The 24,863-nt window shown below is 34.1% G+C and overlaps 2 protein-coding genes across 4 annotated transcripts; both read left to right on the top strand.

Moving 5' to 3' along the window:
* The first annotated feature begins 14,544 nt into the window (after nt 1-14,544).
* Nucleotides 14,545-15,111, top strand: LOC132185613 (protein RADIALIS-like 3). Its single transcript, XM_059599370.1, has 2 exons — nt 14,545-14,804; nt 15,087-15,111. The coding sequence occupies exons 1-2, from the start codon at nt 14,545-14,547 to the stop codon at nt 15,109-15,111; spliced, it is 285 nt and encodes a 94-aa protein (XP_059455353.1).
* A 1,045-nt stretch (nt 15,112-16,156) lies between these two features.
* On the top strand, nt 16,157-23,777 carry LOC132185021 (uncharacterized). Of its 3 annotated transcripts, XM_059598834.1 has the most exons (10): nt 16,157-16,307; nt 16,898-16,969; nt 17,041-17,115; nt 17,596-17,679; nt 18,482-18,562; nt 20,076-20,145; nt 20,246-20,337; nt 21,639-21,680; nt 21,786-21,866; nt 22,480-23,776. In XM_059598834.1, the coding sequence occupies exons 1-10, from the start codon at nt 16,281-16,283 to the stop codon at nt 22,549-22,551; spliced, it is 696 nt and encodes a 231-aa protein (XP_059454817.1). In that variant the 5' UTR covers nt 16,157-16,280; the 3' UTR covers nt 22,552-23,776. The 3 variants fall into 3 exon arrangements, with proteins under 3 accessions (XP_059454817.1, XP_059454818.1, XP_059454819.1); XM_059598835.1 differs by lacking the exon at nt 18,482-18,562 and having other exon boundaries at nt 22,480-23,777; XM_059598836.1 differs by lacking the exon at nt 17,596-17,679 and having other exon boundaries at nt 22,480-23,775.
* The last annotated feature ends 1,086 nt before the right edge of the window (nt 23,778-24,863 follow it).

Genomic DNA, 24,863 nt, shown 5'->3' with positions numbered 1-24,863 from the left:
GTCCTCAAGAGGTAACTTAATTGACTAGAACCACACCTAATAAAGTGAATGTCACTAGTTTGAATTTATCTTTCAATTTTGTAGGAACATGTCCAAAAAAACAAAAAAAATAATCAAGTGCACTGAAAACCTTGTGCGTGCTGCCACTGTACCAACAATACTGGAACACAATTTTGTACTCAAAATTTTCTCGAGACACCAACTTGAGGGAAAACATGGACTAATCAAAGTTTTATCTATATTTAGTTTTGACTTTTCACTTAATGGTCCTTTTGAAATTGAACCATGTAAAAGCGTGGTTGAGCTTTTCCTCTTGTATTTTTCTTTCTTGAGGAGCCAAATCTTTTCGTATGAAATTGCGGTACGTGGATCATGTACGCGCCAAAACGTAAAACAGAAAAGCATCCCGTCGTATTGTGGCGGAAGACGACCACTCTGTTTGAAGCATTAAACTCCGGTCAAACCTTTACACTAAATATCAAAAGTGCGGGCAGCCCAAAACAGTGACCGGACGTACTGGGGATTGCGACTGACGTGGCCTTTTCCAACGCGGAGTCCGACGTGGACCCGACAACCTTCGGGTCGGTATAATGGTGACTCTATCTGTCTCATCTTTCATTTCTCGCCTCTTATCACCATAAGAGATGCAAGGAAAATTCAAAAATCTGTAGCTTTGATGGGTTTGTTCATCTTGGTGCTTTGTACAAAGGCCGTGATTCACAGCAGTCAGGCTATATATATATATATTTTTTAATTTTTTAATATTAGAAAGAAAAAAAAGAAAAAAAAAAAATTTGCCGACGTGCATGGTGTTTAGCTTCACCCCTGTAGCAAATATACTTTTTATCATATTTATACTTGTTTTCTCTAATAGATTTGATCACACTATGCCAACAATAAGTGCACAAATCTCAAATTAATAAGAGATTCGTGCACTTGGACATATAATATCAAATGGGTTCGTGTTTTAATAAATCAAGTAAAAGAAATTTTCTTAAATATCTAGTGTGAAATAAGTTTTATTATTGGATTTAATATGGTCTACACATTATATTGTAAAAAAAAAAAAATGATTTGAACTTAATTGGTTAATGTATTATGGGTGATAGAGAAGAATAGTTATATAGTCATATTAAAATTCTAATACTATTAGTTGATTGAAATGAGAATAAAAATAATGATTTTTTTAAATTCACACCAAAAAAAAAAAAAAGAAATTATTTTGATGCAGACAAGTGACAAAAACCAAAAGCAAACCACAAATCGGAGTTTTTATTGGAGAAGCAAGAGTTGAAGGAAACAGCTCGGAACAAAGCTGAAGATGATTATTACTTTTCCGATTAAACAAACACAGCTTAAATACGTGTCCAACTTGGTCTCTCTCTACTTGTCATGTCGGCTGCTTCGTCGGGAATTTGTCGCCAGCCAAGCTTGATTGAAACGTTTGAACCGTGGCTTTTTGTAGCAGCCACGACGTGGAACGCCAATTGACTCGGTCTAAAGCATCGTAGGCTTCTTCAATTATCGGTGGGGAATCTCGGATTCGGATCTTATCTTTTTTTCTTTTCTTTTCTTTTCTTTTCCTTTCTGAGTGGGTCTTATAAAGTTATATCATCCAATTATCTTGCGTCCATATCATCATAATTTGGATTTGGTAAAGTGTGTTGAGATAAGGTTTACAATAACTCAAAAAATAAAGAATTTAATAGTTAATAGTTACAATAAATTAAGAGATAATGAACTTAAGAGTTAAGAGTTATAAATTTTTTTTTTTTTTTAGCATGTCTACATAAGAGAAATAGGAGATTTAAACTAATAATCTTCACTTCATTAGGTGTAATTCCAGCAGATTGATACAAGAAAATTCTTTGTCTTTGAGTTATTGTAATTTTTTATTTTTTATTTTTTTATATGTCCACAGAAGAGGAAAGAGAGAGATTCAAACTAGTGACCTCCACTTTATTAATTATGGTCCCAGCCGATTGAGTTACTTTTTAAGAACAGTTATTATAACTCTTGTCTCAATAAATTAATTTTTTGGGGAAAAAAATGTTTTCGGTGATTATTTGCTAAAAAAAATATATATATATATATTGACAATGTCAGTCACATGCAGTCGCTAACAATTCAAAAAAGAGACCCCACAATTAAGATAAAAAGGCTCCAGAAAACTGACAACGCGAAGAGACCATTTTTTTTTTCTTTGGAGGGAGGAGGAAGTTGTCGAGAAGCTGCAATGCAAGGAATGGGTCAATTGTTTGGATGGGAGGAGGCTGAGAGGTTACAATGCCGCAAGGAAATGGCGAGCGGCAGGCAGAGGAATGTGGTGTTGGGTAGAGGAGTGGCCGGGTTCCTCCATACAGTTGAGAGTTACCGTAAGTGGGGTCGAGATGACATAGGGGGGTGACGAGCGAGATGTGTAAAAGAGCACTAGCGGTAACTTCTTTTTTATTTTCCTTAAGTTTAAGGTATAAAACTATTTTTTGTTTTTCTATAAAAATATATTTCATAATATTTTTCTTTACCTTTTTTCTATACCATTAAAATATTATTTATTTACAAAATACAAGTTTTTTACCTATCTTAACTTTTTTTTACAAAATTTCAACACAATCTCCAATTAAAGACAAAAAGATAAAAGAGTAAAAAAAAAAATGAAATGTTTATATTAAAATAATGTATAAGGAATCACTTTTGATTCCCTACACATTGGGAAACGCTGTAACACCCATTAATGGTTAGTTAAATGTAGGAAATCTAATGTAAGTGAATTTTTGTAGTTATTTTGTTTAAATTTTTTTTCTAATTAAACATACAGAAATGAATGACATATCATTTGCTGCTAGTGCTCTAACGGGTAAAAGCTGAGTTCTTCTATGGAAGTAAATGGTGTTGCGGTTTTGGGAAATCAAGGGAGACAAGCTCCGAAAAATGGCTTACGCCTCTTAACAGGTGTAAAAATGTAAACCATATTTTTCCTCTACACTGATGAATTGTTGTTGAACAATATGTTATCCTTATGCACGAAAGCATTTTTTGAGCAATATTTTACGTCGAAACAAATGTAGCTTAAAGTTGGACAATGCCCAAAGAAAATAAAAGGTTGGGCAGTGTAAAAAATCATTGTCAAAGAAAAAAAGAGAAAAAAAAAAAAGGTTAGATTCAATGCCTTTTATTAATCCATTATCCATCCTACTTTTTTATCATCCAAATTCTGGAAACAAAGTGGAAGTATCTTGGAACCTCTCCCCTCTTTATGTTTACCAACTTTCTTTCAAAAGTAGTGAGATGTGATCATTATGTCTGAGAGTTGAAAAGGTCAATACCCAAATAAGGAGCCTACATCTAATGGTTTATTCTTGTAAACTGTAGTTGAGAAGAAGCATCGAACGCTCTTGTCAAAAAAGGAAAAAGAAAAAAAAAAAAAGATGTGCATTAGGATTGGATTACACTTTGGGCCGGTGAAAATCATAAAGCATATGAAAAGCACCTTCTTCTTTTTTATTCATATTATATATATATATATATATGCGCTAAAAAATTGGGTTGAAGAGATTTCAATTTGAAGGAAATTTTTGTTCAAAATCTAGAACTTTCTCTCTTTTTAGTAATCGCCAACCCCTCAGCGACGCATAGTGGTAAGAGTGATGAAGAGGTTGGCCAGCAGGGACGGATTTAGGGAGGGATTTGGAGGGCCCTAGTACCCCCAAAATTACAAGAAAAAAATTTTTTAAATAAAGGTACTTTTTGTCAATTGAGCATTTATCAAATTAAAAGCTGGCTCCGTCCCTGCTGGCCAGTCACAACAAACTAAGAAGCTAGCAGCTGAAAAAGACAAAAGAAAAAAAGAACATGATAGAATTTGAACTATTCATCTAAAATGAACAGTCCAAATTAAACTAATACATAATACATAATGTGCAATATCTTAAAAACAAATACTGCAAGAGATTTCAGTCCAAAACTCACTACCAATAGATCTAGAGAACACATCGACAGTATGCAGTAGCCACTGCTGGTGGACAAATTGTCAGAAGGCCCAAAAGTATGTACGAGTTTTCCGACCGGGGCTGACTCGTCCCTGCATCTCAGTACAATAATTTCCCACCAGACTCTGCATGGATCAAAAAATTAAGGCCATGCAGCCTCATTGCGTAGAAATAGTCAATAGGCCTAGTTTGTTATTCTTGCAACAGCGTTATATAGCTGGAAGCCCAACTCAGACCTGTTTCCTCAACAGCCCCGTTATAACTTATTCCACAAACCCAAGAGACTTTTGTTACTTTCCTCCACATTTCTTTGTTTTCTGCACTCTTTCTTCTCCTCCCTTCTAGATGATAGAAACCCACAATTAATGGCGGTAGACTAGTGAGGATACGGGGGAATTTATCATCTCCGGTTCAAAGTAGATCGGAAAACATTCAGTTCATAGTTAGAATTTTTTCTCAAAAATTTTAGAACTACAAATGAGACACGTCTCACTAACCAAAAAAAAAAAAGAATAAAATATTATTTACGATTAAAAAATAATAATACAAAAATAAGGAGTGGCTGGCCACCCCATCTTGGCCATAGGGGGTGGCCAGACCTCCCCATTTTAGCTAATGGTCGCTTGAGAGCCACTCCCAATGGCTGGTCAGGGGTGGCCGGACCATCCCCATGTGACAACCCATTAATTTTTTCTTTTCTTTTCTTTTTTAGTTTGGCCCTTGGGGGTGGCCGGCCACCCATCGTTTTTTTTTTTTAGTTTTTATTTATTTTTTAAATATTAATTAATATTTTTTATTGCGAAGATACGTGGCACATTTGTGACACTAAGATTTCTTTAAAAAAAATCACAACTATAAACTGAATACCATGCTGTCCATATTCTGGAGAGGATTTGAATCGGGATATGTGTGATGAAGATCTCAAAGAAAATGGATTGTAATAAGGTCCCTTCAAGAACGTTGGAGGGGATCCGGATCCCCTGAAATCCTCGGTGGATTCCAGATTCTGGAATTAGGGGATCATGGCCGTCCATTTTAATCCAAAGGCCAGGATTCCGCCACGTGTCTCACTAAATTAAAAAACCTTTAAAATAATAAAATAATAATTAAAATTTAAAAAGTAATTATAAAAGAAAATAATATAATAATGAAATTTAAAAACAAAAAATAATAATAAAAATAATAACATTTAATTATTATTTTATTATTTTAAAGGTTTTTTAATTTAGTGGAACACGTGGCGGAATCCTGGCCTTTGGATTAAAATGGACGGCCATGATCCCCTAATTTCAGAATCTGGAATCCCCTAAGGATTTCAGGGGATCAGGATCCCATTGGAGGGGGTTATAATAAATTCTTTTGGTATGGGACCTTTTAAAAAAAAAGGAAAAATTACAGTTTACCCATTTAAAGTGGACAACGTTTTTGATTGACATCAAAGTTTGATTTTTGATCCAGTTTCTCCCAAAGTTCAAAATTTTTCAATTTGACCAATTGTATTCAAAACTTTCATATTGCCCATAATTTTATTTTTTTATTTTTTATAAAAAATTAAAATTTTTTTTTTTGAGGTGGCTCTAGCCACCCATTTGGTCCTCCGGTCATTTTTGCACCCTCAAATTTTATTTTATTTTAATTTTTTTTTATAAAAAATAAAAATTAGGGGCAATATGGGAATTGAACAAAATTGGAACTTTGTGGGAGTGGATTACAAAAATTAAAACTTTGATGTTCGAATTAAAAAACGCTGTCAATTTTAAAGGGATAAACTGTAATTTAAAAAAAAAAAAAAAAAAGAGTTCGGTTGGTGGTCTGTTTTAGGCATATCACATTGATGACAAGGATGAATACTTTATTTTATTTTGTTTCTCAAAACAAAAATATCAACAAATAATTCCAACACAAAACATTAAAAAAAAAAAAAATTACAAAATTAATTTTTACACTTTTTTTTTTTAAAAAAAAATTAATTTTTTATTTTTTTATTTTTTTTTACACTTATATCAGGTCAAAACACATTTTAAACAAATAAAGCCTCAAAACTAGTTTTTAGGTTGTTTATTCCATCCAAGCTAGTGAAGCGACGACCCCAAAAGCCACTACCTCTTAGGGGTGTAAATTCGGTCCGGTTTCTCGATTTTTGGCCAAAACCGGAATTGGGGTATTCCGGTTCTCAATTTTGAGAAACCGGAACTAGAACCCCGTAGTCCCAGTTCCCGGCCGGTTCCGGTTTTACCCGGTCCGGTAACCGGTTTTTTAAAAAAATTGCTTTTTGGGCTTATTTTAGGTATTGGGCCTAAAATAAGCCAATTTTTTTTTTTCATAAGTTGACCCATTTTTTAAAAAATCTATTAGTTTATTTGTCTAAATTTAAGGGGCTTTGTTGTGATTGTTCCAAATAATTAAAAAATAAATCTAAAAAAGTCCAAAAATCCTAAAAAATCAATGTTTTTGCCTATTTGGGCCTTAGAAATAAAAATTAAATTTTTTAAAATACCCTAAACCTAAACCTAAGTGTAAAAAAAATATATATATATATATATATATTATTAAATAAAATGGAAACCCGGTTCCGGTATTCCCGGTAAAAACCGGTACCGGAACCGGAGTACCCGGTTTTTGGATTTTTCAAACCGGAACCGGAACCGGGACTCCGGTTTCCCGGTAATTTTTGACACCCCTACTAGTACCCCAGTACCCCCCAAGCATTCTGTACGTATGAAGGTTTATGGCATCCTGAGCCCAGGCCCCAACTATCTAGGCGCTAGTAACTTGGGCTAGGACAGCTAATCCAAGGCGCACAAAGGCTCGCCCATATGTTTAGTTAGATTTTTTTTTTTTTTTTAATTAGTAATTGAAATATGCTTGCTGTTTGGATGTCAATATTGATACTTGTACGTTGTATCCACCCGGCTAGACCCAAGCTGAAAAGGTTCATTTGGGTCAAGTAATTAGGCCCAAGCTATGGGTCCTGATGGGCCAGATGGATCTACCAACAAGTAGATCAAAGAGCAAAGATAAGTGCATTGCACAGGATAATCGCTCGGCCACCTCGTCTTGATTGTCCTAGTAAAGAATCCAACAACCACCTTAATACAGCCAACAGACATGTAGCTAGGGGCGGAACTACAACAATATTAAGAGAGCAGTACATAGTCCCCAAAAAATTATATATTTTTAAACTTCTGTAATTTTTTTTGGCCGATCCCCTCTTACCTAAAAGTCTAGCTCAGCCCATGCCGTAGCACTACCCCATACCTGACAAAGGTTGTAGAAGACAGAATTCAATGCCACTAACCTGTCAAGGCCATACCATACCACGTACAGCAACAGATGACACCTGACAATGTACGTATTTCACTAGAGAATGTAAGCTGAAAATCATGCCTAATTAACGAGAATCTTATTCAGTCATATAGGACAACATCTGGCTAAAGCCATGAAGAGAAGGGAAAGATGCACATATATTCGTATTCTTTCTTTTCTCTCTACAAGACTTGTTACTAACTTAACCACTTGAGCTAGGTATCCCCTTCTAGTATTCCCAACATGTCTCTTTACCTGGAATCTCTCTCTAGCTAGCATGCAAGCATTCTTGGTCAAGGTCGGTCGGTCGTGCGATCACTGTGTCTTCAACATATTTATATGCATATAGATGCACAAACATTTATAATGGAGACACATGGAGGAATTAAACCATATATATGTATTCAAAGTGTTATATATGTCTTTCTGCTTATCCTCAATATTCCCCCTATAACTCTTTGAGGTCCCAAGGGTGGACTTTTGTAGTATGCGGAATCATGGTTAGACGGCAACAAATTAATATAAGCCCGGAGCATTTGACTCGATCATCATCAACAATTTCGGGTCCATTGAAGAATCTAAGCACATCTCTCTCAGACCAAGATGACCACCTCCAACTTGTAAAGAGGGACCGCATGCACAGAGACGACGAAAGACTTCAAAGCTTTAGTAGCGTTCTATAGAAAGAATGGGTATCCATAGGGATTGCTTTACCAAGAATAAACTTGATGATAAGGATTCACATTTGCTCGATCACCAAAAAATCAAAAATCAAAAATCAAAAAGGGATGATAAGGATTCCAAATATTGGTATGATCGATCGTTCGTATCTGACAGAATATGCCAGTTTTCAGGAAAAAAAGAACAAAAAGGAAGGCCCCTACCAAAGTTTCATTTGTCATTCTCAATAAATGATTATAGCCTCTCCATCATTTTTTTTTTATTATTATTTTTTTTATTTTTAATTCTTTTCATATTCTATCTCCTTTTTCTTTTCCTTTGTTTTTATTTCTGGACATAAATATTGTTTATGTGGTATGGTGACGTATATGTTGTACTATTGCTAATAGAGTAATTCTTTTTTTTTCTTTTTTTTTTGACATGTCCGAACAAGAGGTGGGAGAGAGATTCGAACCTAGTGACCTCCGCTTCATTAGACGTCGTCCCAGCCGATTGAGCTACTTCTTGGGGACGCTAACAGAGTAATACTAGATGGCCTACTTGTGTTCTACTTGTGCCTACTAAGAATGATGTGGCTATTAAAATCATCATTGGGCTTTTGATTTATTATTATTAAATTTTGATCAAATGATGATTTTAATAGCTACATCATAAGCCACCTAGAATTATTCTTGCTAACATGTTTTTATTAGTCCGATAAGTGGCAAGCTAGTCTTTGTTAAATGTTGGGTTAAAAATATGACAAAATGACTATATATAAGTGCTCGCATTCCAAATAATTTTGCTTAATCCTTTATTATTATTATTATTATTATTATTATTATTTATTTGAGGTAAAACTTTTGTTTTTTCAATTAAAATCATAATGAAACAAACTGCTTGTCAATTACTGGATAATCTTTTAGTGGTTGTAGCTCTTTGCTAGACGGTGAGCTATACATATAAGATTACCCCACAAACCAAGAATGAAGACTATTTAACATGGTCTTCACATAATCAATGTTAAGTTGTCCATACCAACTCTAATACCGTTGGTTAAATATTTACTATCTCACGCGAATACCTCCAACAGCTCTCCTCCGCCGGTGTTGTTATTTTGTTTTGTCATTTTTTTTTGTTGTATTTTCTGTATTTCCGGTTTTTATTTGTTGTATTTCTTGTTTCATGTGGGTTACTATCTCCCTGTCATGAAATGGTTTGATCTTGTGGAAGAGATTTTTGTTGCTTGTGGTCATCTATCAATGGCTCCAACTCGGTTATCTACAGTACCTTCCCTGCAACAATCACTTAACGGTGGTTGTTACCTCTACCACATGGAATACTTTACCTAGTTCTTTTGCCATTTGTCATCACCTTGTGCGGCTCTTAGAAATACTCGGCTTGTTTATGGTTCTTTTGGGATCATGAACAAAACCATTGCCTACTGTCTGGTTCTCGTTCTGTATCTGTTTTTGTACTGCATGTTCCGTTTGGGCTTTGTTGTTGGGATGCCCACCCCTATTTTGTTGTTTGATTTTCTGTAACCCGCTTCCCTTATTTGAATTAAAAATAATAAAAAAAAATACAAAAAATAAAAAAACTCTAATACCGTTCGTAAAGCTTAGTATATAACATTTTGAAGACCAAGTCTCTACTAGCTAGATTCAACAACTTTCCAGGTCATTTCCTATCTTTGGATAATATTGTAGACTAAATGTAGGAGTAGTAAGTAGTGCATATATGTTGTAATAATCTTCGTTTAAATTGGAGCTCAATCGATCTTTCTGATCATTTTGGCCATTACAATTCCAGGCTCCAGGCGCATGGTATGTGCATGCGCCCCTGCAGGTGAGTGGTCAAGATCAGTAACTTTCTTAAAAAGAATCATGAATTCCCCACATCCAGCAGGCCAGGATAGTCCGAGTGAACCTTTTGAGTATCTGATCTTCGTCTCTAAATGAAGAATCCCATACAGAATCAATATTCTACCTTGCCCACCACCACTGTGAGCCACCTCCAAGTTGCCTGATGAGGGAAAATGACCTGATCAACAAAGCTCTTGAAATCGAAAGGAAACGCATCCATGCCAGATAGATAAATTCTATCGATCGATGTGTTCTACTGCCAGCTATACGTGGATGATAAGGATTCTGCATGGTACTTGTTCCTTACAAAGGATCACGCCAATAGCTAGCCTCGTTAATTTTTCAGGTAAATTGTTTCTCATTCTTATATATGTGCCTGAACACACCGGCGACTTCAACGCACCCCTCTCCGGCCTCTTTTCTACACACGTACGTGTGTTATCATGCGATTAGAGGGAGTTCAAACTTTTTCACGACTGACGTGGCTCCAACCACTTGCTAATTGACATGTGTCTATAAGTTGTAGATAGCAAAGTAGCATTACTCATTGAAATAATGATACTAGGAGTAATGCAACTTTTTACTACAATTAATTCTTTACAAATTGACGTAACACATACTAAACAATTAAATTTGCCTATTAGATTTTGTTGCGTAAGTTTTTTTTATCCATCCTGTGCTAAGTGGCATTCATGTGAACTATCACGTAAATTTGTAAAGAGCTGTAATAAAAATTGTATTATCCCAGATATTTTTCATATTTAACAACATGCTTTTTTAACTATCCCAAAAACAAATCCAATACAAATAACGCAACAAAATGATATTTAATTAATTGAATGTTTTGTTAAGGATTTTTTTATAAGAATATATCAATATAATTATATAACGCAATGGCTGTTATATAATAATAATAATAATAAGATCTCGTGTTGAGACACACGAGACTGTTTGGCATTGGACTTTGTTTGTTTAGTGGTCTGAAACTATAGCAAAATTTGATTCATATGAAAAAAAAAAAAAAAAAAAAAATTTGATAGGGAAAAGTAAAACAAATTTATTTTGTAGTGATTTTTTTATTTAAATAATAATAATAAAAAAAAATAATTGATTCGATATAAAAGGTTTAAATATTAAGAGTTGAATTTGAGATTAATAATAAGATGCTTCTTTTTTTTTTTCATCGGCAAACAACTCCATCTTCATTTCTCTCACAAAGGTACTTTACCATGTACGTACAAAGGTACTGCATGTAAAAGACTTGACCTTAATACCTGTCAACCCAAGTCTTGGCTTTGTGTCTTTACGCGTGCAAAAAGAATTAGGTCACAGGTTCCACGGTTTGGTGACTGGTGAGAGAGACCTGGCCTTCAATTTATTATTATTATATTTTTTTCGGTTACTAATTACTATATATAATCTTCTCTTATACTATAGTTACCTTTCACAATCTATAGCATCTCATATTTTTGTATTATGAATAGAGTTTTCTTAGTAATTTTACGACTAATAACTAATGTTATATACAACATTTTTACCCCATAATTTTAATGTGGTACTTTTAATTATTGAATTTTTTGTTTTAATAAAAATTATTAAGGTTAATTAAGACTGTCATACGTATTATTATTATAAGATAAAAAATATATATAATTAAGATATTTTCACATATATTTATCGTACTCATTTTTTTTCGTCTACAAGAAAAATAAATGAAAAGAATTCACTTAAATCATGTCACATCACATGACGTAAATAATAAATAAATGGGTAAATAGTAACTTTTCATGCGGCAATGGGTTAAACTTGCTTCCTTGGGTTCATGAAATTCCTGAATAGCCCCTAAAACCCGGTAACAGAAAGCATGGAAGAAGAAAGAGGAGGGGCAAGAACAATGAGTACTGAAAATAGACCGAGGAATAACTTTTCTTCGATAAAGAAAGGTTGGCATGCATGGAGTTGTATTAATTCCAAACACATTAAATCCCCTAGAAAAAAAAAAAAGCACAAAAACATAGGCCCCTACACCATGCACAAAAACATAGTCTTTTTTTTTTTTATCTGTTTTTGTACTGCATGTTCCGTTTGGGCTTTGTTGTTGGGATGTCCACCCCTATTTTGTTGTTTGATTTTCTGTAACCCGCTTCCCTTATTTGAATTAAAAATAATAAAAAAAATACAAAAAATAAAAAAACTCTAATACCGTTCGTAAAGCTTAGTATATAACATTTTGAAGACCAAGTCTCTACTAGCTAGATTCAACAACTTTCCAGGTCATTTCCTATCTTTGGATAATATTGTAGACTAAATGTAGGAGTAGTAAGTAGTGCATATATGTTGTAATAATCTTCGTTTAAATTGGAGCTCAATCGATCTTTCTGATCATTTTGGCCATTACAATTCCAGGCTCCAGGCGCATGGTATGTGCATGCGCCCCTGCAGGTGAGTGGTCAAGATCAGTAACTTTCTTAAAAAGAATCATGAATTCCCCACATCCAGCAGGCCAGGATAGTCCGAGTGAACCTTTTGAGTATCTGATCTTCGTCTCTAAATGAAGAATCCCATACAGAATCAATATTCTACCTTGCCCACCACCACTGTGAGCCACCTCCAAGTTGCCTGATGAGGGAAAATGACCTGATCAACAAAGCTCTTGAAATCGAAAGGAAACGCATCCATGCCAGATAGATAAATTCTATCGATCGATGTGTTCTACTGCCAGCTATACGTGGATGATAAGGATTCTGCATGGTACTTGTTCCTTACAAAGGATCACGCCAATAGCTAGCCTCGTTAATTTTTCAGGTAAATTGTTTCTCATTCTTATATATGTGCCTGAACACACCGGCGACTTCAACGCACCCCTCTCCGGCCTCTTTTCTACACATGTACGTGTGTTATCATGCGATTAGAGGGAGTTCAAACTTTTTCACGACTGACGTGGCTCCAACCACTTGCTAATTGACACGTGTCTATAAGTTGTAGATAGCAAAGTAGCATTACTCATTGAAATAATGATACTAGGAGTAATGCAACTTTTTACTACAATTAATTCTTTACAAATTGACGTAACACATACTAAACAATTAAATTTGCCTATTAGATTTTGTTGCGTAAGTTTTTTTTATCCATCCTGTGCTAAGTGGCATTCATGTGAACTATCACGTAAATTTGTAAAGAGCTGTAATAAAAATTGTATTATCCCAGATATTTTTCATATTTAACAACATGCTTTTTTAACTATCCCAAAAACAAATCCAATACAAATAACGCAACAAAATGATATTTAATTAATTGAATGTTTTGTTAAGGATTTTTTTATAAGAATATATCAATATAATTATATAACGCAATGGCTGTTATATAATAATAATAATAATAAGATCTCGTGTTGAGACACACGAGACTGTTTGGCATTGGACTTTGTTTGTTTAGTGGTCTGAAACTATAGCAAAATTTGATTCATATGAAAAAAAAAAAAAAAAAAAAAATTTGATAGGGAAAAGTAAAACAAATTTATTTTGTAGTGATTTTTTTATTTAAATAATAATAATAAAAAAAAATAATTGATTCGATATAAAAGGTTTAAATATTAAGAGTTGAATTTGAGATTAATAATAAGATGCTTCTTTTTTTTTTTCATCGGCAAACAACTCCATCTTCATTTCTCTCACAAAGGTACTTTACCATGTACGTACAAAGGTACTGCATGTAAAAGACTTGACCTTAATACCTGTCAACCCAAGTCTTGGCTTTGTGTCTTTACGCGTGCAAAAAGAATTAAGTCACAGGTTCCACGGTTTGGTGACTGGTGAGAGAGACCTGGCCATCAATTTATTATTATTATATTTTTTTTCGGTTACTAATTACTATATATAATCTTCTCTTATACTATAGTTACCTTTCACAAACTATAGCATCTCATATTTTTGTATTATGAATAGAGTTTTCTTAGTAATTTTACGACTAATAACTAATGTTATATACAACATTTTTACCCCATAATTTTAATGTGGTACTTTTAATTATTGAATTTTTTGTTTTAATAAAAATTATTAAGGTTAATTAAGACTGTCATACGTATTATTATTATAAGATAAAAAAAAAAATATAATTAAGATATTTTCATATATATTTATCGTACTCATTTTTTTTCGTCTACAAGAAAAATAAATGAAAAGAACTCACTTAAATCATGTCACATCACATGACGTAAATAATAAATAAATGGGTAAATAGTAACTTTTCATGCGGCAATGGGTTAAACTTGCTTCCCTGGGTTCATGAAATTCCTGAATAGCCCCTAAAACCCGGTAACAGAAAGCATGGAAGAAGAAAGAGGAGGGGCATGAACAATGAGTACTGAAAATAGACCGAGGAATAACTTTTCTTCGATAAAGAAAGGTTGGCATGCATGGAGTTGTATTAATTCCAAACACATTAAATCCCCTAGAAAAAAAAAAAAAGCACAAGGGAAAACCACGTATTATATTATATATATATATTTGTTTTTACAAAGCTGCTCCCACTGTTTTGCCATGAAAGCAACAGCTAGCTGAAGAAAGAAAGCGTGCAAAGATCCCACCATTCCCTCTATAAAAGGGACAGCAGCGGCGTTCTCTTTGCTCATACAGCTGCAATAATAATATCCTTCTAGCTAGCTCCTTTCTTCTTTCTCTGTTAAACAATATAAATATATATATATATTGCAGAGGTTTAAGGAAATGGCTTCGGGATCGACATGGACACCCAAGCAGAACAAACTGTTCGAGAATGCTCTGGCCATATACGACAAGGACACCCCCGACCGCTGGCACAATCTAGCCAGGGCAGTGGGCGGAAAATCCGTCGAGGAAGTGAAGAGGCATTACGAGGCTCTTGTCGAAGATCTCATGCAGATTGAGACTGGCCAAGTCCCCTTGCCCAATTACAGAAAGCTTGGAGGCACCACCAAAGCTTACAATTTCATGGACGAAGAACAAAGGTATATATATATACTCCCAGACCCTTTTGCCTGCTTCACTCTTTAATATATAAATGATGTTAATTTCTAGCAAAAATTGTAATTATTCCTAGGTGCTAAATAAACGGTGTTTCTTACAAATTGATATGACAGTTCGACATCAGTATTATCTTGTCAGTTTATAAGAAAATTATAATATCTTAAGCATTTTTCTTTAATGCCGCATTATCTTGATGCATGGGAAAAATTTGTTAAAGTATTTGAAGTTTTATCAAGGGCTTATCATATTTATTAATATTGCAGGCTGAAGGGTTTGAGGCTCCAGTGAAGCTGGCTTTGAATAAAAGGCATACAAGAAAAAAGGAGTCCACTATGTATCAACAACTACTTATATGCATGCAAATGCAGTAGTACAACAATTCCAAGAATAAGATGTGATTAAACATCTACTAATTTTACTTGTCTTCCTGGATGGTGTAACATATTTCCTAGCTTCCTTTACATGTATCAAGCAAAAGTCATGAAATGATCGACTTGTATTCCTAAGTGTCAATATCATAATGGATTCTCGTATAAATTTATTTACTTTATTTTAATATTTTACTTGTCTATATTTCACATGCATGAGACTAAGTGTTAAAACATTAATTAAAAAAATTAAACTCACTATTTTTTACCAGCTTAAGCTTTTGAGTTACATTTCAATTCAAATAGTACGTGTTGTTTGGTTTCACATGTGAAAAAAGTGTTAAATTTATTATTTTCTATCAACTTAAAACTTTTGAAATAAATAAACATCGTGCCAGTATATGTCGTACGTGACTGAGTAGACCTTAATATGTGACAAGTAATGTAACATGGCACTGCCAATTCATCGTTAGATTAGTCTTTATTTTTAAAAAAAGGTTAATAATAAATTGACAATAATATTAATAATATATAATGTATTAATGTAGTATATAGCATTATTTCTTCATGTGACTAGTAAGACCTTATAGTCTTATACATTAGATAAAAGACAAATAACATATAATAAAAATGAGCCTAGATAATCCCTTTCCGCCCTTTCCCTCCCCTCGGTTGAGTCAAAATATTTAAGATTTTTTTTTTTTTTTTATAAAAAAAAAAAAGGAATTAGCAAAGTCCATAGAATTCTAATTAATATTTTTAAATTAAATTATTTAAAATTTAACAATTATTAAAATTTTATTTTTAATTCAGTTTATTTCTCTCTCTTACACACTCATATATTTATGAACTATTTAATTTAAAATAATAAATAAAATGTTAAAAATCCAATCTAATCAAATAAAAGAAAAAAAAAAAGAAAAAAAAAAAGATCTCCATGACAGGTAAAACCAATTAGGATTTGCCACATGATAATCCAACATAGATCGCGCAGTAAACACGCCTTCCCCCTCCTATAAATTCCCTGCAACGCGCAGCTCGCTTGTTCGCCTGTTCGCGCTTGCGAGAGAGAGAGAGAGAGAGGGAGACATGGAAGCGAATACCTCTCCCTTCAAGGTACGCCTCTTCGACAAAAATCGAACAAATTGGTTCTTCGAAAGAATTAAAGAAATGTAAAGCAATAATGATAGATATATCTTCCAACATTGCCAATTTCTTCGCTGCGTTTTGCTCTGTATGAGTATTAATTATTTACTTACTGAGCGAAAATCGCTTAACGGGGGTCACTTTACTTTCCCTCGAGTTTTCTCGGAAGCCAAACGGAGGTTTTCTGGAGAATTAGGCTTACTGGTGCTGCAAGGTGCTCCGCATTTAGTTTACTCTGTTATTTGGGTGATAATATAAGGTTAGGGTACAGTTTGGTAGTTTAGACTTTAAGGACTATTGCACTTGCAAATTGAATGAAGGTTTTGAATTCTAGTCGAATTTTATTCGAATTAATGGAAATAAAAAATCTCGATTTTAAAATCTTTTACATTTTTTTTTTTTTTTGAATTTGTCTTTGATAAGTCATATCTTATGTTGAGCTCTTGTATACTGCGTGGTTTGTGCATGATGTCATCTAAAATTTGATGTGAAGATGAGATATGACCTTTGAAATGAGTACTTTATCCTCCATTGTTGAGTTAAGATGTGCTATTGTGCAGATAATTTTGGGATCATCATCAGTAGCACGTCGAACAATATTGGCAGAGATGGGACACGAATTCACGATTGTGGTATTTTTCCTCTCAGATATCTACTAAATTTTCTGTTGATTTCCGGTAAGTTAACTCCTTTAATTACTTAGACTGCAGACATTGATGAGAAATGCATCCGAAAGGAGAAGCCAGAAGACTTGGTTATGGCTCTTGCTGAGGCAAAGGTGGGGTTTTCTGTCCTGAATATTGGAGCGCAAAAGAAAATTTTGTAAATTATGTTATTGGTTGATGAGTACATTTCCAGCTATAAAATATGTCATTCTTTTGCTAGCTTAGCTGGTCAAAATAGAAGCCTTTTTCTTTTCTTTTCTCATTTGAGCTAAGTAGCTAAGGAGATTGTAAGGGCATGAAATCATTCTGAAGCAATGAGGATATTAAAGCTCCTCTTTGGATGCTTACTTAAAACATTCAAGCCTTCAAATCAGTGGAGTGATCTGAGTGCTCAATCTATATACCATTCTTGTGATTATAGAGATGGATAAGTGTATTTAGTTCCTATCTTTGTTTATCTTCTCTTTTAGGCGCCATTCATTGTCTTGTTCTTTCTGTGTGTATTTATTATTTTATATTCTGTTTGTAATGCAAATTGAAGAGTGGGTTTTGTTTAAGCCTTGTTCATTGATTGAGTGTGAATTGCATGTCAGGCTGATGCCATCATGTCAAAACTACAAACTATCAATAATCAAGGGAGGGATGACAAACAAACAATTTTGATTGCAGCCGACACAGTATGTCTTGCTTTCTTTTTGTTTTTGACTTACCTCCCTGTTCAGCAACAGGGTGTACAGTGCCATTTATGGACCGAGGATACATTGCCGGTCAAGAGAGGAAGTATAATAGTATATGTTCAAATTTCAGCACCTTGGATCCTGTATTTGATGGGATCTCAATCGTTAGACATAAGTGGTTCACTTCCGTTCCTTTATTACACACAGTCCCAATGCCCATGTATTCTGTGTTGTTAGTCAAGAAGATGGGACAACTCCAGTTTGTTTTCCATCTATTTCATAAAAACTGAATTAAAGTTTTCCTGGAAAGGTCCATGTCAGAAATATCACATACACAGACCTGGGAATTGAATTTTGTAACTATGCTTTTTTCTGGGCACAAATATCTGAGCATGTGTTTTAAGTTAAGCTTTCAAACAAATTGAAATGCATATGCTTGTTGTGATTAAATTATTGTTTTGAATGCAAAACAATGCTGTTGGTTACTCTTCATTTTTATGCCTAGATTTTGTCTTATTTTGGGATATTGACTATGTATTCAATATTAGTTAGGTGGAAATATAAGATGCTTACCACCTCATCACAGTTTTGGTGCTGGTGATGTTCAGTTATTTCAACTTTGGAGTTATATTTTGTTCTGCTAATGCACTTGTCTATGTTCCTATCCTATTAGTTGCAATAACATGCATAATTTAATTAGTGTCCTTGTTATGGTTATTATCTCAATGAAGGGTACTGGTTTCTGGTTGTAGCAGAACTATGACTCAGGTACTTACCATAGCTGATGGAAACTTCTTCTCAGGCAGAAGCCATCATACAAAGGCTCCCGATTGGTGACTACGTAAAGGATGCTGAGCCCACATTGTTAATTACTTGTGACCAAGTATAAATCAAGTCCTTCAAAATATTTGTATTTCTAATTTACTTCTTGTGTGTGTTTTGCACTTTGAACCCTGGGAAGAATGTATACATTATGTAATATGATAGGTTGGGCTGCCTCGTCCCTGGCCCTCTCCACATCTTGAAAAGGAGGTATGAAAGAACTGAAAACTCAAAGTTTAAAAGATGATTTAAAGTCAATTATGTCAACAAGTTACTTATCAGGAATTTTGTCTACAAGTTGAGTATTGGTTGGAAACTTGAACTAATAACTCAGGAATTTTCACATAGGTTGGAAAAGTTGTTCGTGAATATAATTGCATTAGTGCTATTCACCTAGCTTGGAATCCCAGGGATTGGTGAAACTTGTGTTCAAAGGTCCAAATTTTCAAATTTGATAAGATAGTTGCCTCTCTGTTTGCTAATTAAATTACATATTCTTTTGTTACTTATGCTGTATAATTGTATGCTGGAAGGACTTGGCCACCTTTTTTCCCCAAATATTAAAATCAGGTATTCCTTTGTAAGTGCCACCTTATCAGTTTAAATTTTCTATACACTTACTCTTTATGTATTTATGTCCTTTTATCAGTCTGCATAAAAGTATATGCAGTATTTCTCAAAAAGTTAATTTATTTATTTATTTTGGATAAGTTTCTCATCAAGTAAAGTTTAACCTTTGCCTTTAAGCTAGATGAGGTACATAAAGAACAATAATTCTAGAAATTTACACAATTATGACGGCCAACAAATACACACTTATTAAACATCAAGTGACATGAATATTCTCTCTCTCTCTATACACACAGACTTATGGCATTTTTTCTATTTTTATATCTTACTGTTCTCTTGACTGCGAGATAATATTCTCATCAAGGTCAAATTTACATTGCTGGAATTGTCAACAATCTCGTAATGAATTTCTGTCTTGCACTTTAGCTCCAGCCCCCTTTGCTCTGCATGTGGGAAGTCAAAACAAAACAAAAGAATCTAATAATGAAATAGAAGGAAAAAAAAATGATATTGAAAAAACCTAGACATCAACGTTCTCCATTAGTTTTCTGGGACATCTGCATATATCCTTTTTGTAGTTTGCTTCTTATGGATGCTTTGAGAAGTGGCAAAAACTATTACTAGCCTGGGGAAAATGGCACATATGTGTAGCTTTGTATGTCGTTTTGTAGTGGCATACTTCTAGGCAAGCAGAAGGTGTCCTATGCTCAAGGATACATTTCCCACTTTGCATGAGCTGTGTACATTACAGGCTAGTAGAGACTTTTCTTCTCCACTTGTTGACATCTGTTTCATTATGATTTGTGTATGCCTTAAAGTCCCTGGATATCACTGGACACTGATGTTTTCTGTGCCACATTTGCACATTGTATCCTCGGAACATAAATGGCCTTCTGGTGACAAGAGTTGTGTATAGATGTAGAGATGTTCAATTTTCTTGACCTTGTTGGGAATGTGACTGTATTGTATGTTATTTCTCACTGTTATTATCTAATGATCTGGAGGTGGTGGTCTATGAAGATGTGGTCAGGGAAAAACCATCCAATAAAGAAGAAGCACAACAATTTTTGAAAGGTTTGCTTACCTCTCTCTCTCTCTCTATTTTTTTTTTCCTTTCAGTACCCATTGTTTTCCTATTATACAGCTCTGGTAATTTTTCCAACGTGGATTGCAGACTATTCTGGGGGGCACGCAGCAACAGTGGGATCTGTGCTTGTTACAAACCTTAAGACAGGATTCAGAAAAGGAGAATGGGACCGAGTGGAGGTACCATATACTTCTTTTCCTTCCCTTGCGAATCTTTTTCTAATTATTGGTGAGGGTTTTTATTTTTTATTTTTTTATTTTTATTTTTAATTATCTAGCCATACAAGACGTTAAGTGATTATCATGCCATGTGGTGCTGGTGCTTGGCTAGAAAAGTAAAAAATAGATGAAAAAGGTGGATATATGTGACGGCATCCTTCCATATATGCTGAATACCTTTTCTACAAGGGTTTTCTGATCTAAGGGTAAACCTTACATGAGACATTTTTATATGGTGATGTTTCAACTAAAGAAAATATCTGCCTGCTATTCATTTCCTATAGGGTAAAAAGTTTTGGTTTTTACTACATTTTTTCATTGCTAGAGATGGAAGAAAATGTTCTCCATTTGGCTGCTAGTGTTTGAACTAGGAGACCAAAAGAATATATAAACACTTGATTTATACTTGTAAGGTAATAGGATGCCTACGAGAAGATTCTATGACAATGAACTTTAGAAGAAACTTTTATAATTAATACAATTTATTCTTTCATGGTTCTGTATGTAAATATATATCTTGTTTTACAAAGTATAAGTTATTTTGGATATTAGGAATAGCTATTCTCACCTCTTAGGTTAAAGAATACCTATTCACTTGATCATAGTAATTGCTATTCCGTGAGAATGAATGTACCCTAACAACCAAATAGTTATTCCTTTAATAGGTTTTATTTCTCGTACTAAACCTACTTTAATTGTATAATTTTATGCTTCGAGTGTTTTCGGCCACTTTTGAGAGGAGATCTCCTCAATTTAAACCTTAGACTTTTGAACAGTTGTCATATACACTTGATATACCTTTTTGCTATTAGGGGGTGGCTGAACCACCCCCAATTTGGCCACCCCCAATACTGGCCCTGAGGGTTGCTAAGCCCACCCTCCAATGGCCAAAATGGGGTGGCCTGCACAAAGGGATGGCTCGAGCCACCCCCTCAATATATATATATTATTATTATTCATTTTAAAAGTTTTTTAATTTTTTTTATTGGGGCATATGACATGTGGCACCTTGTGATTGGTTTGACGTGAAAATCCGTTAATTTTATTAACAGAAGATGGACGGAGGTATTATCTCCGTATTTAACCATAAACGAGGTATCATCTATGATACAAAATGAAACCTAAGTGTAAAAAAATAAAGTCGTTAAAATCCAGGTACTAAAAAGGTACTTAACCCTTAATCAAATGCCAAATCCTTTTATTGTTGTGATCCATTTGCTGATAATGTCTGGAAATCATACTTATGTAATGATGCCCTGCAGATCTATTTCCACGAAATACCAGATGAAATCATTGAGAAACTGGTAACATTTATTTATGTACTTATTTTATTTCATTGCAATTGGCAGTTGTTTCCGCATCATTTGATGAGATAATTTACTGCGCTCCACCATTCTTTTGTTTCTCAGATTGAGGAAGGATCTGTGCTTAATGTTGCTGGGGGACTGATCATAGAGCATCCTTTGATACTGCCCTTTGTCAAACAAGTGGTTGGTTTGCTAATCTTTATGTACCCATTTAATAAAATTTTAAACTTTAAATAATAGACATAGGAAGCATAATATATGGAGCAGGTGAGGCGGGCCAAGCAAGTATCATGTGGTTCCTTGTATTAGTTCCAACAATTTAGAAGATAGGAGCTTTCTACCAAAAACTTTTACATCCACCACTCCAGAAGATAGGAGCTTTCTACCAAAACCTTTTACATCCACCACTCCAAGTGTGCATTTACGTAGAAATGCTGACAGAAAGGCATACAATTTCTGAGTCAGTTCAAGCGGGTGGGTGATCTTGATAAAAAAACTCATTCACTTAATCAATAAATCTGGGCAACTTTCTCATATGCCTGAATTATAGCTGTTAAATAGTGGTGGATTCTAAGGTTGCCTGGATAAGTTGCTTCAATGAGTCCAAACAGCTTGCCCTCAGCTTTGGTCTGGATTTTATCAAAGGCTGTGTGATTTGCTGCAAAGTGAACTCCAGTTACACATGCCTCTGGACGGCTAGGAATTCCTTTGTTAACTATGTCGTTGTGTTACTAATTGCTGACATGTATTTCTTCTGTGTTTTGGTAGACATATTAATTGGTGGTACTTTATGCAGGTTGGAACAACCGATAGTGTGATGGGACTCCCCAAAGATCTCACCGAAAAACTTATAAGGGAGGCCCTCTAGCTGCGGCAGACATGTTAATCTTCCAGCTTTACTTGGTATTTACCCAATTGACACAGCATATTTTCCTCTCCTGTTATTTGGCCACTATATCTGCATCTGTTGTGCCCTACTTTTGTTTCTTTAAATGAGTTATTATCTGAATGTTGGGCAGGACTTATGTTAGTTTTCTTTGTCAGTTTTCTTAATTCATAGAATAAAACAGACATGAATATTAAGGCCATTTATCAGTGAATCCAACTTGTGACTGTAGCCTGTAGAGGGTAATAATTAGTAAACAATATTTTGTTGACATGTCAATAGTTGAGGATTTGGACAATGTGACAGCCGGAGTGGCAGTCATGGTGATTTACTGTACCTGTCAAAGGCACTTATTAGGGAACATAATAGAAATGGTGGGTTGCACCCAAAAAGTAAATAGTAAAAAAAGCAAAAAGCAAAAAGCAATGGCAGTACATCTTGGTCGTCTCATCCAAAGTATTCATAGCCGAAATCATGTCATAGAGGACAGAAAAATAAGAAGCGCACACGCACACACATACATGAGCAAATAATTGGAGGCTTAAAAGGCCATCTCTCAGTTAATCTATATGCTTTTTGTATTTGTTCTAACTGAGAGAGAATTGGAGAGCTATTATCAAGTAAATATTCCCGTTTCTATTATTTTTGCTTTGCCAAAGAATCAAATGCTCAACAAGGTAGAGGATGAAATGTAAAACCAAAACCATTGAATATTTCTAGGAGGCATGAAATTGAGAGAGAGTCCCGGGGAAGCAGATTCATCTTCTCTCCACGTTTAATTGTCTCCATCCACCTTTTTTTTTGGGTCAAGGGAGATGGCATATAGATTCCTAACTTCGCTACTGAGCGAGCCAGGCTTTTCCAATGGTCACCAGCTGTTACCAGTACAGCTGTCTCATTGATGCCCATTACGTTAGTTATCTGCTTTGGGAGCATCTTTTGCAGGTATTGTCCTTTTGAAAAGTGTACGTTTGATACGTGCTTTGATTTGAAACGAGTTGTTACGTGATAAAAAGTAAAAAAAAAAGGTGTTTTTAGTGAGGTGTATATATATGAAGTTTGTGGTGTTAATACGATTAAATTGGAGTAATACCTCATACTTAACTCTTATTTCAACTCAGTAAAAAGAAAAAATTCTTATTTCAACTCTTTTATAACTGGGCTGATGTGACAGGCAGTGCTCAAAAATTATTGGATCAACATTTTATATATATATAAAATCTAAGGGTTGAACTTGATGGGTACTAACATATCAACTTAGTTGCATGGAAGTGAGATAAGAGTTGACTATTTATAATTATTCATTAAACTGACATGTTAGAGCATGTGATTTTTATATACATTTTTAGTGTCCATTTGGTTTAGTGGTTTTAAAACGTGCGGTCTGAAAGAAAAAAAAAAAAAAGAAAGCAATTTTGGAATGCAGTTAATAAAAAAGTGATTTTAAAAACACAATTATGCATTTGGTAAAATCTGTGAAAGAGTTGTTTATATCAATGGAGTTTAAATTTATGTGTTTTTAAAAATGCATATGCTTGCTTGCTGCTCGAAAGTATGGATTTTTTTTATTCATGTTTTCTGTTTGAAGAAATTTTTCCAATGGCCGAACCGGCGACAATCCGCTTGCAAAATAGAGAAAATAATCACTAAGAATCCACTGATTTTCGAGGGACGAGAAACAATCCGATGCTTAAATCAGTATATTGTTTGACAAAATAACTAAATGAAAAAAATATATATATGTTTTAAGAGGGGGAGTATCTGAGTATGATCTCTTTATTTTAGGGAAAAGTGTCTTTTTAACTTGAGATTTTAAATATGGCCTCTAAATACTTGTCACGTGACGAGTTGAAGTTGCATGATTAATGGTATAGTTATTTTTCATGTAATGAGCTTTCTTAGTTATTTTTTGGGGAAAATGCAGTTTACCCCTTGAAGTTTAAGGGGTTTTTTAATTTTAACCTCAAAGTTAAAAAATTGGCAATCTACCCCACTGAAGTTTAAAAAATTGGCAATTTAAACATTTCGTTTAATTTTTCTGTTAAATTGGACAGAAATTTTTTAAAAAAAGCCTAAGAGCAATGATGTAATTTCATAGATTTCTGTCTATTTTAATGGAAAAATTCAACGGAAGGTTTAAATTGCCAATTTTTAAACTTTGAGGTTAAAATTGAAAAACCCTTAAAACTTCAAGGAGGTAAACTGTATTTTTTCCTTATTTTTCATATAGTGGTGTGTTTGAGTTTTCTCCGATATTTTCAAACCATCATTTTTAAAAAAACGCATTTTTAAAT

Source organism: Corylus avellana, chromosome ca6 (genome assembly GCF_901000735.1).
Source record: "Corylus avellana chromosome ca6, CavTom2PMs-1.0".
Taxonomy (NCBI): domain Eukaryota; kingdom Viridiplantae; phylum Streptophyta; class Magnoliopsida; order Fagales; family Betulaceae; genus Corylus; species Corylus avellana.
Note: the sequence above shows the minus strand (reverse complement) of the source record. Positions and strands in the feature narration are given on the sequence as shown.